Genomic DNA, 15,123 nt, shown 5'->3' with positions numbered 1-15,123 from the left:
AAACCCTCAGTCCTCTTTATTTGATGTAGAAATTGGCCCTAAATCCCGTATAGTAAATCCTATATGGACTTTCACAGTTAAGTCGGAAGTGACCTTTTCCATTTTAAAAGCAGAACCTTTACGATCAAACCCAATCAATGACAACAAAGCAGTGGCCCCGGCCGGCTGTATATTTGATGTTGAGTGGGACCTGGTCTGCACGGTAACCTGAAGATGCTTGTTTGATTTAATGGCCTTTTTCTGTTCTCCAAATATCCAGGGCCTTAACTGTTATGTACAGCACACATGGCATTCAAAAAAAAAAAAAAAAAAAAAGAGAGCAGCGTAAACCCATGGCGCAGAGAGATTGCTGTGTGTGAGTGTGTGTGAGGGGAATGGGTGAGACTAGAAGCTCAACACGCCACCGAGTCCCTTTCACCTTGAGAAAGGTCAGAGAGAGCCTGTGACTTCCTGGTATGGTGTGTTTGCCAAGTGGAGCATTCTGTGATGGTTATACACATGTGAGTGCTTTAGCAGCACACAAGCACCGAGAACACCGTGTCACTCTGCTATCTGGAGTCAATTGGATTTTATAGCACACACAGCTGCCTCTGCATCAGAAGAGCACAACAAAGAGAAGTGTTGGTCAAAAAAATTGTCTGGGATTGAATGTCTTTCATTATTCAGATGGGAAAAAAAAAAGAGAGCACAGCATCCAAACATGTCAGCCCTGCTTATTCACCTCACTGTGTGAAACACAACCTTATCTTGTGTGGCTCAGACACAGACGTTTGCGCAGTCTTGGGAGAGAAAGATCAAATAAAAGGTTCTTGGCATTTTAAGTTTTATTGATTGGTCCCGTTCCGCTAAGTCTGAACACTTTAGACACACAGAAACAAACACAGAAATGCGCCACGACAGAATGCCAAGGAGCCGCTGCCTTTTCAGGAAAACATGTTGTTAAGTACAGATCAAACAACGGAGTGCTTGTTCCTTCCCGAGGCCTAAATGAGAATTGATTATGTTGAGCAAAACATTGCTAATTAAACCTGTAGTGCATCAATTCAATTTGTGATTAATTGGGGTAAATATAGTTGATTGGACAAATTAAGTGTACCTATTTGATTTTATTACAAAGTAGAAATTAAATTGGAGGATAAGGGATCAATGCCTGGCTTCGTTCTGTTACAGGTACTCCAGTGATAAAGTACAGTAACTGAGAATGGATTGGTCTGAGGTCGGCACACATCCAAACCTATTCCATCTTTTTCCTTTTTTTTGCCGCTGATGGGCAGCTAACTCGCCGCATTTCCAATTACTGCCTTTAAGCAGAATGTAGCAGGTAGAAGTTTAGCTGTAGACTCTAAGCTGCTTACCTGTTTCTGATGGGAAAAGGAAGAAGGGGGTCATGTTTTCTTGCAAAAATGATAGCTGTATCCATCAAGTCCCCATTAATCCTATAATGTTAGCCGTGTCAGAGGAGGATTAGTTTGCTAAGGCATTACCTTGTTTACCTGAACTTTAGGAAAAACACTTGACTGTGGTGATGCACTTTGCTCAATTACAGGAATTTCATAGCTACAGGTAAACCCATACATTTGTATAACCCTTCACAATCAGTTTGATTGCCTGTTCATTATTTTAAACAAGCTGTCGTGCACACACCGCTGTGCTGCCTCTTTTCTCAAGGGGTTTGGATAGATAAGGCTCTGCCGAGTTTCTTCACAGCTTTTGTGTGTTCCTGCTCCGGTGATGATCAGACCAGTGATCAGATAAGGCTTTATGTTACTGTTGGTGGAGAAATTTACCTCTCGAGTTTAAGTCTTTGTGCTAGCATTCTCCAGTCAGCTCCGTTGGGACAGGGGGCATCCAGGCTGCTGCAGATCTTCTGTCTGATGAGGTACGGGATCTGAAAGGCGCTCGGCCCCGCCAGAGCTGTGGCGTTACTGTCCATCAACAGAAACTCAGAGTCCACCGCCCGAGTGTCCTGGTAGGAACGGCCATAAAGCACAGCTTACACACCTTTTTCAGCATAAAAACAATTCCTTCATGAATAATTAAAATGCTGAGTAACAGTCGCGGATTTTAAGTGATTCGTTACCTTGGCAATGTTAAAGTCGAGGCTAAAGCTCTGTCCTTCCCCCTCCACCTGCCACACGCACAGCTGGCAGGTGAGCTCGCAGGTGCTGAGGCTGAGCCGCTCCAGAGTGAACGTGCAGTGAAGGTACCGCTGGGAACCGTTCCAGATGTGGTAGAACGGGATCTCCTGCAGGAAAAAAAAAAAAACCACACAAACGGCAGCACAGCGGCTCAGTCAGAAGTGCATGTCTGAAACACACCATAACAAGACCGCCTGCCTAGATTCTCATTAATTACTCAGACATAAGCTGTCATCGTTTGGTAAAAATGACTAAGTATATCTGAGGCAGCAGACTGACAACATTCAAATTAGTTAGATGGGAGGAATGAGCTGTTATTGACAAACAGAGTCTTAAATGGGAGTTAAAAGCTGTCTGACTCACTGACTTGACAACAGAAGAAATCAAATTTAAGATTTTAAGAGATTACACAGCAAATCTTTTAAACTGGCATTCATGTTTTTCAGTTGATTCAGCTGTTCTCTGCAGGTATGTACTGTTCCTGAGCAGAGCTGCAGATGATGCTGACAGTGAAACATCACACCACTGCTTTGAATCTAAAGCACATCATGAGACATATATATATATATGTGTATGTATGATAGTTTTGTTGCTGTACAGCTTGTGTCTGGCAAACAGCTACCAGGGAGTGTTTGGAAGAATTTATTCAAGACGGACAGACTCAACATCTTTCTCTCTGTTGCTGCATATTCATGACTCCCTTGCATAAACCAAGAGAAGCACAGAGGTAACGCTTCAGAAAAACAAAACAAAAAAAAAACACCAAAAAACTGGGCAAACTAACTCCTCACTTTACCCGAGTTCAACAGCTAAGACGACGTCCGTTAGAGTGAAGTCGGGCTGCAGCAGATGCTGCTAACCAAACGGGGGCACTGTTACCCAGGCAGACCAGCTGCCGAGGGAGCCAGGTGAAATGCACAAAAGTCTTCACGGGCCCCAGGGAGACTAAAGGCCTTTTTGACTGCACTGCTGAGAGGGGAATAACACTTCCAAATGAACAAGCACAGTCCAGAGGAATAAGCTTCTGTTCTGGGTGTATTGTTCCTGCCGCTGCTTGCTTGGCACAGCCTGTGTGCTGTCTTTCGGGAGCTGGTGCTCAATGCTATTTGGTACTCAAATATTTACAGCCAGAACATTTTCTAGTCCTCTTTGAACAGCCCTTGTGTCTCCATCGTCAGGCTGCAGTGTAGTTGGCCACGCAGGTGTGGGGAGTGCGGTGGAGGTGGAGATGTTCCAAAAATTCAGGTTGAGAAGTTTCAGATATTTACATACTGCTCTATATTTCATGTGAGCCCCCTTTCAGAGAGCGGCAGCTCGTATAATCAATCAGCTTGCAGCTCTGGGTTCGTGCACTCAGCCTGGCTCCAATATGCACATGTATACATCTCGTGCACACTCACTGAATGCACAGATGGACACACACTCACCCAAAAAGGTTCCCTCTACCCCGACAAATGACTTAAAGTTGCACATGGTGACAAGAACAGAAAGGTTATTGGACAGAGGAGTCCTGCAGTTACAGACTGAAAAACACTAATTTGTGTGAATCTTTAAAGCGATGAACTGAAGCCAAACCAAAACATGCTTAATTAAAACTCTGAACCAACTTGAACAAAAACAACTTTCCACAGAGACAAGTAGAGCATCAATCCTGAAAAAAAAAAAGTTGCTCCTGAATAACTTCTGATTACTCTGTAACATCACTTTGGCTAACACATATTTCTCTGGATGGCTAATTTAAAATAACTTGTGACAGTGAGGATTTTAAATTGAGTAACGAGACAAACACAATAGACTCCTGTAACGACCGATACACAAATTTGACAGATGCGGCGCGGCACTTGTATTACATCTCTGTGCTCCTGCTCTGATCTGGAGTGACTCCCTGGCCCTGCGGCCCCTCAGGGCCGCTCAACACACCTGGTAGCCGGCTAGCAGCTTGCTCCTCCAGTGCGCCTGGGGCATGTCATGGATGGACAGGCGTAGGTTGTGGTAGCTGTCTTTGAAAAGCAGGACGTGAGGCTCGTCAATCAGGCGACCCCCGAGCTGCCGCTCCATCTGCATCACCTCCTGATGAAAGAGAAAGAGGCAGGCGGAGGTGTCAGGGCTCAGGGGGAGGCACATGTACCATCACAGTCGCAGAGGTAAGTGAAAATGTTCAAAACAATCCCAAACAGTTTCCTGTTTACACTTTGTGAGGCGCATCACTCACACACAACGTTGTACCGTTTGCAGCAAAAAAAAAATTGTCTTTCCACTCACAGGCAGGAATAAAAAGAGATCCTCAAAGACGTGGACAGCAGGGGGAGGACACACTAAAAATGTGACTCCAGCAGACACACACACACACACACACACACACACACACACACACACACACACACACACACACACACACAAAGGCTTTGCTTGCTCACACACACCGACACAAACACAGCATGAGCATGCAGCAGGGGTACAGTACATCCTAGGACAAGAAGATAGTGTCCCTGCATGCAGCCGTCAGAGACTGGACCGACTTGTCCCCACAGCGCTTTAATGTCACCACAAGGTTGATCCCCTGCCTCGGTGTGTGTACGTCCAGCTTCCAGCAGCTGCATTAGCATGCAAGTACTGCAGCCATCCCAGCCTACGAGCTACCTGGGCTGTGATGAAGTAAGTGAACGAGCCATTAGTCAACTGCTCATTGTTCTCGCATGGCGAATCTCCTTAATTTCATTTTTGTTTTTGTGCCAGGAGAGATTTGTAAATGCATGCTTAATATTTTAATCTCTGTGGGACTTGCTCAGTGGACCATTTGTTGCTATCCAAATGACCATCTGGAATGGGATGATAATATCTGCCATATTTTCCTCTGATTTATCAATTCGCTTTGAGCTGGATGCTTTGTGCTGAACGAGTCCTTAAAAAAAAAAATCCAGTGCTTTGGACAGCGTTCACATGCGCAACGTCACAGTCCAATCAGGGGAGGGCATTACAACAGAGAAAACAGACCTCTGAAATTAGCAGTGTGAAAAGACCTCAGAAATGAGACATGTTCTTTTAATATGTCTGAGCAGGGAAACGAGATGGCAGCAGAAGGAAAACAAGTCCGCCAGAATGTGCCTCGTAGTCCATGAGACATATCTCAAAGACTTGCAGCAGTATGTATAGATGGTGGCCATATGTTGAGCGCCTCGTGCCAGCATGGTTGCCCATGGTATGATTTCAGGAAAGACGTCTAATTAAGGTGGAGAATGGCAGTAATTTCTATCCGCACAACAGATTTAATTTTCTGCCCTCTTTCCCAGGAATGGGGATAGACTGCTTCCAATTACAAAGGAAAGGAAGCTGTTAATTATCCATTTGGAATCTCTACCTGTGTTATTTGACGTGCTCTCTCCTTCACTGAATGAGCACTTTTTTTTTGGTTCAGCCCGGGAATTGAATTTCCATATTTGCTCAGCGCATTGCTAATTTCCATGTTTGCTTTATGCTTATCTGTGCTTATCTTCTTGTTAACATGAATATTATGCCCCCTGTGATTATCTATCTCCATTCCTGCATTTACATTGGTGTATTTTTTTGCACCCAAACAGCACGTTAAAATGTTTTCAATGATCTGCCTGTAATATGGCTAGCTGGAAGATGCTCCTCACTTTGTGATGTTATCCAGACCACTTACTCAGAGAGGGAAGGTTAGACAATGGCTCTGAATCAGAGCATTGAGGTCGAATAGGTTAATAACAGAGGGCAGTGCATCCTCCGCAGAAAAGCCCTCCGCTGTTACGCCTCCTCAGGATACAAAAGGCACATTATATGGGCTCCCACAGAGGTTCATTTAAACAGTTGTTAAGCACAATTATTTGTTGGGGGGCTATTAGCAATGCAAATTGGCTGATGGTCTTTGATCAGGCCTTTGACCTACAGAAGCAGATCTATAGGCCTGCTAACAAGAGAAAGAGCGCAGAATGCCAATTATCTTATTATCAACATCAAACAACTAGAATGAATACTGACTCCCCTGTCTAGCAGTTTGTCAGGTTCAAGGCTGACGCGGCGGGATTACAATCAAACGGGGTCTAGGACATGGTTCTCCTGCAACCTGACAGGGTTACTGAGGAAAAATACACAACATGGGAGAAGACACTTGGCTCGTGTCCTTGATTTCAGAATGACACTGTCTCTCTTGTACATTGTTTATGAGTGTTTGAGTGCCTGTGAGTGTGTGTATCAGAGTGTGTTTTTGTACAGGATTTCAGCATATGTTCTGGACCGAGAGAATAATGGCCCTCTTTACGCCCCATTATCCTGTTAACAAATGACAGTGTGACTGAGCTAATAGATGAGAAGCTAAATTTGACCGTATTATTTACTCTTTCTGGGCGAAAACAATGCAAGGTTTTGAATTAGTTTATCAAATCACATATTAATCATCATCTCAGAGATTAATTTTGTTCCCATTCAGTGAAGATAAGAAGTGCTGTTTCTCCTAAGACACCCTGAACCTGTACAACTGTGGAAACATTAAGATGCATGAGATGGGCGAGAAGTTCAAGTACTGCAGGAGAAAAACCCCTTTTGTTCCGACGGAATTCAAGATAGCTTGTGGTGTGTGTGAAGACTGTGAATTCAGAGTTGGGCACAGCCAAGACCACCCTCTGACATTCAATGAGGCTGGCTAAAGAGAGTGAGATAGAGCAGGGAGGAGTGAAAAGAGCAGGAGCAAGAGAAGAGAGACACAGGCAGCTTAACATTTGTGTCTCCAGGTCACTAGAGTGGCCAGCTTTAGCAGGAAAGATAACAGGATTACTGCAATCATGGCCACAGTTTTCTATGACTTCAACCCCTTTTTCCACCTTCACTCGTCTCTCCCACCCCACCCCACCCCACTCCTCGCCCACCCCCTTTTCCTCCTGGCATGGACCAGAGCTGGGACTGTGATGGACTGGGGCTGGGCTCCACCGGGAAGCAAGGGACACTCATACAGCTAATCTCTTCGGGCTGGTGCTGACAGAAAGAGGTTAGTGGCGGCACCAAACTCTCTTGCGACAAAAACAGCCGGCCGTCGGATACAGGGACGAAACACGAACAAAACAAATCAAAGTATTAGCAAAGGCCTGTGTATTAGCAACTGGACTGGTACAAAGCTGCAGACTTTCCTCACAGCAAGGTCAAGCTCTTACTTGTCGTCCTCTGTCGTACTGGCTTTGTGTGGACTAAACTGATAGACATAACCAGCTCTGATGGGGATTATAAGTAGCGTTTGATCAGTTAATTAGTCAAGCTACATGTCGTGTAACATAGAGACATGCACAGGCTTTAATATCCTCATAACCTCGTCCTCACCCCTCCACTCTTATCCATGCCGTGTCCTGTTTAAAAATGTGCATTCATAGCGACGATCCATTTTCAGAGCTGCTCTTTTCAGGCAAATGCATTTGTTTATAGAGAGTAGCCCGGCTATGTGGGCTCCATAAATCTGTGTATTTGTCAGCAGGATGTGACAGGCTTTTCCTCTCTGACTGAGAGTCTATCAGTCTGAGCTCCAGTGGCCGTGCCCGCTACAGTCAACTCTGATTAATAACTACAAATAGAAGGGACTTGTCTGCTCAGTTATAAATGGGAACTGTGTTTGCTCGGGAAAAGATGCACATTCTGCCTGATAAATCACCGAGCAGGGCGGGAGAAAACAGCACACAGGAACACAGAAATATAATATGGAAACAATTTCTCAGCTGGGCTCAGTGATAAAGCTGACTGTCTTGTTTAACTTAATGCCAGCAATTACTGAGCTGTGCTCTTCTGTTTTTTCGTGTGCTAGAATTTCTTGCCAGTAACTTTTCTGATGGAGGGATCAGAAAAACTGTATTCCGCTCTGTACATGCTGCTTTTCTTTCCTCTGATTCAGAAAGGCATGACGTTTCTGCTAGAATGTAGCTGGCTGCTCAGGAGCTGGCTAGAAAACGCCATTGTGGGAGCACATAAACAGTTTATGAGCTCTTTTAAACACAAATAAGAACCATAGCTTGGAGTCAAACACTACAAAAGAATCAAGGAGCCACTATTTAACCAGTAGGAGATCAATTAAACGCCCATTTAACGCTGGAACATACATTTAACGCTGGAACATACATTTCTACAATTGAGAGACAAAAAGCTGAATGCATGGTCTCATTACATCATGAAGAGGGTAAATCTGCCAACTCAAATACAAAACTGGGGTTGTAAAGGGTTTCTTGGCATGTTTTATGGCTATTAAATGTCACTTTAAACTCACAACAATAATGATTAAACAAGATAAGACAATAGTCTACATCCATATGCCAGCTGCTCTGTGAGGCTGTAGGCACAGCTGTCCTTTGAACTTAATGTCAACATCAGGATGCAGGATGTGGACATATTAGCAATGATGCTAATATGTCCACCATTATAGTTAGTACTATGGTAGCAGTAGCTGAGGCTAAAGGGAGTTCCAGTTTTGAATTTTGTCGTAAAACAAAGTTTGGGACAAATTTAAATTGTTTCCTGATTATGGTGCGACAGAAGAAGTGAGAGCAGTGGAGGAAACTAAAGGGACAAAAATCCCCTAAGAAATCTCAGAATGCCCCTAAAAACTGATCAAGGGGCAAAAGTTGTCTCCAAGATTGCAAAAAAATATATTATATTTGCAGGTTTCAGACAGTATCCTACCTTAAGCCATCAATTTATTTTCATCCATTTCATTTAAAAAAGATTTCTGTCTCTAACGCGCACTGACACACAAACAGTACCGTTGTTCACACTGCATTCGTGAGTCTGTTATGACATCGGGCAGAGACCAGGCATTCCTGCACCTGCAGTATGTTTTCAATTTATGTATTATTTTAATATAAGTTTAATCTAAATAAAAGTGTAAATAGTTCAAATTGTCTCCTGCTTTTTCACACGTGTACAGATGGTATTATCTACATGTAAGGATAATTGCACACTTGTCTTTGGAACAGCTACGTTCTGCCTTTTATTTCTGTGTATTTTAATTTTGGGCTCATTTGACATTAAAACAGAAACTTTATGCACTAATTAGGTTATTGTTTTTTTTTTAAACTGCCCTCAAAATTCTGTAAATGTCCCAATTGAAACAGTGGGGACAAAAGGCGCTCCTGAAATAATTTTTTTTTAAATCCCCTGCATTGGGTGAGAGCATCGATTCATAATTAAGTGTGGCCAAAAGTTGTGGATTGAGCCGACCAACATCGCCCTTCTTTACTCCAGTCACTAACATGGCTAAAACAAATTACATCTGGGTATTTATTACAAATTGAGTGTTGTTATTATTTATTATGGTGCCTCAAAAATCTACTGCTCAATACAGAAAAACTGACTTGTGCTTCAATCTCTATAAAAAATTAATCTGACAGAAAGTGGGCGGTTTATAAATCATTCCATTTTTTTTTTTTAACTGCACAACAACACTGGTCTCACAAACACAGACATGTGGGTGTAAAGGGAGAACATTTAGTTATCAATAAAAACAGGGATTTTTCGTTATTGTTCCACTATTCAAATGAGGATTATGCTCAGTGGAAAACATACTGAGTATGTTATCATTCATACTACAAGCTGACATATTCTGAATCTCACAACTAAACATGAAAAAAAAGCAGCTGCACCATGTTCAAAAGCTGAAAAAGGCACCGTTGTCAGCACCTTTCCATTTAATTAGACGTTGGTGTTAGCTGTATCCCTGCACTGAGCTGGAGGCTTGGTTCACTGCAGGTGTTTCAATCAGTTGTGGGATGGCAGAACATCAGTGATGCTCTCCCACAGGTCTCGCTGGGAACAACCAAATGCACGGTGAGGGCGCTACCAAATGCCGATTATGGCTTCTCTGCTGCCGTGCCAGCCTTGGCTGGGCCTATCAAGAGTGGGACACACATTAAATATTAACTTAATTGGTCCCGGCAGAGCCCCGCTAACATACGGCAAGCATCAGACGAAAATGTCACTGTTTCCCCAGAGCCCCCGCACACTTAGGATCAAAGACAATAACATTGGTTCTAATCTGCTGTAATTGGGAGATAAGAGATTCTATGGTACAGCATGTATAAGTGCAGCGTGCATACATGTGTGTGTGTGTGTGTGTGTGTGTGTGTGTGTGGGGGGGGGGGGGGTTGTGTGTCTGTCACTCTCCCTGATGGAGGCTTGTCAGAGCAGACTGACAGCCAGTGATGGGACTGGAGAGAAAAGCTCAGCATCCTTTTTGGTTTCTACAGTTCTCTTTGCCACTTAGCAGCTTTTTATTTATTTTTTTCATCTCCCATCAAAAGTGCAGCGTGTTTAGTGCACGGAAATCCGACTTCTCTTCTGAAAAACAAGGAGCGGTGCCTCAGCGCGCTGCAAGTTCTCATAAAATTCACATGTGTTGAAGGTGTACTGTACATGAACACATACATAAAACATGCGCTGCGGTGTCACTCCACTGTACCACCTACTGCTGGTCCACCACTGTACCTCACTACAATTAACGCTAATGGCAGCCATAGTGAAAGTCTAATCATAAAATGGTGCATTTTAAAGATAGTGATTTGTGATTAGACTAAACCTCTCCAGGGAAGTTTAATCTCCACTCAAAGTAGTTAATGTACTTGCTAAATGAACTGCTCCCTCCATAATAGCACCAAGAGCAGTGTGGAGTCGAGATTACTAAACAGTGTGGGCCACGTTTTAAATCACTCACTAAAAACTACAAAACCCTGGAGACGCCGTGGCTTACCACAGGACCTGGTTGTGTGAGAGACGGGGAGCTAATGCACTCAAGGGCGTCGAGGGAGCCGCAGAGTATGGCAGCACAAGTGCTGGAGTCAACAAGCTCAGATGTCCTTTTCCTGGCTAAGAGAGTGGGACAATAGCAGAACAAGAGCTAGCCAGAGGGAGAGGCAGCGAGAGAGAGAAGGAGGTTTTGTGCACAAGCAGCCTTCTTGCATCCAACACAGGACGCACAAGGTCATTTCAGCAGTTACACTGCAGCAAAACACCACTGGGTCAACTGATGATCTAAATAAATAGAGAACCCTGTCATTACAACTACTTTGATCCCAAGTAAACGTACAATTTGATATCCATCTGAAGAAAACATCCAGTCTTTACCTCCACTATGGCATATTTTACATATATTTCTGCATTACAACACACTCGAATGTCAGCAAGTAATTTTCCTGCGCCCGCCTGCTATGCAATAGCTGTCAGAAGACGGAGGAAAAAAAGCAGCAGGGGCAGAATTGAACCACGAAAAGACAGACGTAAGCTCGGAGAAGTTTCTGTAATTCCCTCCCCTACAGCCTGAGCCTGTGCACAGTGTTCATCTCATCTTCAGCTCCCTGAATGTGAGAGGGATAATTTCAGCGCGAGCCCCCAGTGACTCCCTTTGTTTATGTCCCACAGCCGCCCATAGATTGTGCTGGTGGCGCGGCTCTGCGCGAGGAGGTCAGCCATTACAGCCGGCAAAAGTGGACTCTGGTGGAAAGTGCCACTTGTGGCTGTGGGTGATGTCAGAGGAAGAGGAACAGCTTGGAGAGTGGAAGAGAGGTGTGGAGAGAGAAAGAGAAGCATGGGGGTTGCTGGGAAAAGATTGGGACAGGCTCTCATTTTAATTTACTAATTAACCATGCAAATGAAATCTTAACAGGCTACTCAGAGGCAGTCCTCGGGGGAGGGAGGAAGGCATTAGTACTTGATTATACTCTGTCCATGTGGAGGGGGGAAAAAGAAGCGAAATATGCTGTTGAACAAAGTGATGGGAAACGTCTTGGCCCACGGCAGCCATGCAGAACACAGCATGTAGGGAATGAAACATCTATGTTGGCATATACATTAAAAACACACATGCTGTACACCACCATTAACCTGGATAGAGAGTGTGCAATGCCTGGGGATGGGTGAGGTGGGGACATCATCATCTCCACAAATCACACACCCCTGAACTGTCCATGGTGTAATAAGGCCTGCAATATTGTTCAATTTACCATGGCCTAACATGTCTGCGCTGATTTCTACTAACTCTCCAATGTGACAGACAATGCTATTAGACGCTAGACTCCACCTATCAGTCAGCCGATGTGAAACCGCTCAGTCGATACAATCTCAGGGCTCAAGAAGTGCTGGCCAAACAGACTAACAGGTGGCGCTACATCTGTCACGATTTACCTTGAAGACGTCCTGTGTGTCGTCCATGCAGTATACCCTGATGTTGTACTCCAGCGTGGAGCAGTATGCGTCCGAGAAGAGCACCAGCCGCAGGCGCTTGGCTGCGCCCATGTGGAGGGACTCCCCGACCAGCGCGAAGGTGCCCAGCTGCTCTGAGAACAGCCGGCACGTCTCGGCCTCGAGCTGGCAGTAATAAGGCTCCGACACCAGCTCCTCCCCCATCAGCAGGACGTCCTGGTGGAGGCGAAGGGGAGAGAAAAAAAAACATGTGGCATGGATGGAAGGTCAAGCACCCAATTTATGTAAGAGGGAAGGGTAATGTGTTTGCCTGGGTACCTGATGTGTGTATGTGTGTTTGTAAAGGGCTTGTTCGGGAAGTGGTGTGGTGCAGTAGCAAGGCCCCAAACTCTTTTCTCCTTACTGTTTGACAAAGGTACATTTGAGCTAAAGATCTTTAAGGTAATGTTGAACAAATATCTTTGTAACAGTGTAGATCAAGCAAAAAGAGAATACTTTGTTCTTGTTTTAAATTCCCTTTCCACCGCAGGACAGACTATTACCGACTGACAAAACGAAACACATTCCCTCATACAAAGACACACATCCTATAGAGCACCATCAATTTACTTAATAATGCATGAACGAGGTACTCAATTGACATGAAAGGAGACTCGATGAGATTCCTGGCAAGAATAGATGGTTCTGCAGAAAGAAAAGACAGTGGAGGTGCAGTAACTATTGGATTATTGGGATTTCCGGAATTTCCTCCAGCGACTGTTTGAGATTTGTTAAGAAAGGTGAAAACAACTTGACAATTTATCTTGAAAACAACTCTGTTGCCTGATAGTGAAAAGTGTTAAAAAAAACTTTAACAAGCAGCACAAGAATTAATTGGTACTTTAATTTGCCATGGAGCAAAAAAAAAAACCCCAAAAAAACCCAGACAGATTTAGAGACGTCAGGCAACACTGCATTTTCTTGCTTTGTTAAAAAGCTGAAGTCCTGTAGCACAAGTGAATCCCTAATAAGGATGAGAGACTTGCAAAAATATCCCATTCCATCACAGCATGGAACAGTTTTTATGAGATAATTCCACTGCACTCTGGGCTAATTTGATGGAGACAAATTGGACCCAAGGTGACAACATTTTCTGTAAAATCCCATCATGCCAGTTGACTGACTCTTCTCATTAGCCAATCAAGCTGAAGAGAGCATTCTGCCTGCCAAATGCCCAGCGAGCCCCTCCAGGATCGATTCAACCAGACACCATCTACATCAATAGAATTAGTATTGACACAATTCATTTGCTATACAACCACAACGGAGTCTCACTTTTTCATCATCTTAATATTTCTTCAAAGTGGTGCAGAGAGTGAGGCGGCTCAATTACGCCACTGAGCGCTCGCTCTACCAGCAACTCATTTCTCCTCCTGCTGCTGCATGTCTGTTATCTATTTTCATTCTGTACGTCTTCCTCTCTTGCAAATCTTTTCTCTCGATCTGCATTTCCCACTCGTCTACTTTTTCTTTTCCGCTTTATCTCCTTTCTTCTTCCACTTCCCGTCACACTCGGTGGTTGTTTCCACTCTCATTCCCTCGTCCACCTGGCACTTCTTTTCCTATGGTGGCCAAACAGTCAGGCCGTTGGGCTATATTTGGTCCGGCCGATGATTAAAAGTGCTGGTCTAACCTCTGCCTCAGACAGGCCAATCCATCCCACAGACACCCCACCGCTGCCACACGGGGGATGCTGAATAATTTATGCACAATATCGAACATGAAAGAAGACCTAGTAACACTCCAAAGCCCACCAGCACCCTTTCCAATCTCTCTGGATTGTTGAGATGGCTTTACTGCCTCAAACTGCGTTTGTTTGTCTGGGTGTGTGAGTGTATATGTGCGAGTGTGTGTTTGTGTTTGTGTGTGTGTAGACACCAAAGCTTCCACCCAACTCTATCCTATTGGAGCTGGCAGTCCTGGTTACCTTCAGATTTCATGGACAGAAAAATGGGTAGGGAACTCTGTAATTGGAAGCTGTGGTCAAAATGGTCAAGGAGACTCAGAAGAGTACTTTGAGGATCAGTAATTTGCTTAGAGAAATTCTGTTTGGAGAAACATGTTGCCTAGCAACTCTTCAGATGGAGAGAGCCAGTGCTTCCAGGCATTTGTTCCAGCCCAATGAGAAAACACCTGATGATCAATATGATTTAAACCCTCTGGAGTAGACGAGCATTGGGCCCAAATTACCTCTTCTTTCCAGTCTTTTAAGTCACTGATGAGCAAGTTTGTACTTTTAGGAGAAAATCTCTGAGGAAGTTTAGAGAGACTTAACAAATTCACTGGGTGCCAACTCTGTCTTTCTGCAAAGGATTTGTGGTGGCGTTATAGTGTCGTCTCACCTCCCAAGCGCCCTCATAGTTCTGCTTCTTGAGGCGGACGGCCCAGTTATCAAGGCATGCGTCAAAGCAGTGGTCCATGCTGAGGATAACTGGCCGGCTCAGGACTACCCCTGGAGGGCCACAACTCACAATGGGACTGAGGAGGGTCTGGCAGCCAGCCAGGGGTAACCTACCCCGGGGAGAGAGAAGAGAGAGGGAGGCAAATGAATTGAGATGAAGAGCTTCTACTCATCCAGTTATTAGTGAGAATTTACTGGTCTCTTGTACGCAGGATATGATACTGTCACCATTGCAAATTATCTAGCAGCTGTAACAGAGAATAATGAAAGCCTCCTGGACTCACTGACTAGCTGGGCCAAGTTGTGGCCACTGGGTAATAACATAAGACTGTCACAGCGTGCTGCAATGACTGCGCCTTGAGA

At 44.4% G+C, this 15,123-nt stretch overlaps 1 protein-coding gene across 4 annotated transcripts in view; it reads right to left on the bottom strand.

Moving 5' to 3' along the window:
• Positions 1-15,123, bottom strand: part of unc5a (unc-5 netrin receptor A) — a 130,807-nt gene that overhangs the window by 868 nt on the left and 114,816 nt on the right. For all 4 annotated transcript variants that reach the window (XM_069171072.1, XM_069171073.1, XM_069171074.1 and 1 more), the window contains 5 exons: positions 14,702-14,870; positions 12,303-12,536; positions 4,059-4,208; positions 2,081-2,245; positions 1,788-1,966 (listed from right to left, as the gene is read on the bottom strand). In XM_069171072.1, coding sequence (XP_069027173.1) covers positions 1,788-1,966; positions 2,081-2,245; positions 4,059-4,208; positions 12,303-12,536; positions 14,702-14,870 — 897 coding nt within the window. The remainder of the gene's footprint in view (positions 1-1,787; positions 1,967-2,080; positions 2,246-4,058; positions 4,209-12,302; positions 12,537-14,701; positions 14,871-15,123) is intronic.

This window comes from Embiotoca jacksoni, unplaced genomic scaffold (assembly GCF_022577435.1).
Source record: "Embiotoca jacksoni isolate LCO1_2020_lvr unplaced genomic scaffold, fEmbJac1.0.p SCAF_5, whole genome shotgun sequence".
NCBI classification, from domain to species: Eukaryota; Metazoa; Chordata; class Actinopteri; family Embiotocidae; genus Embiotoca; species Embiotoca jacksoni.
Note: the sequence above shows the minus strand (reverse complement) of the source record. Positions and strands in the feature narration are given on the sequence as shown.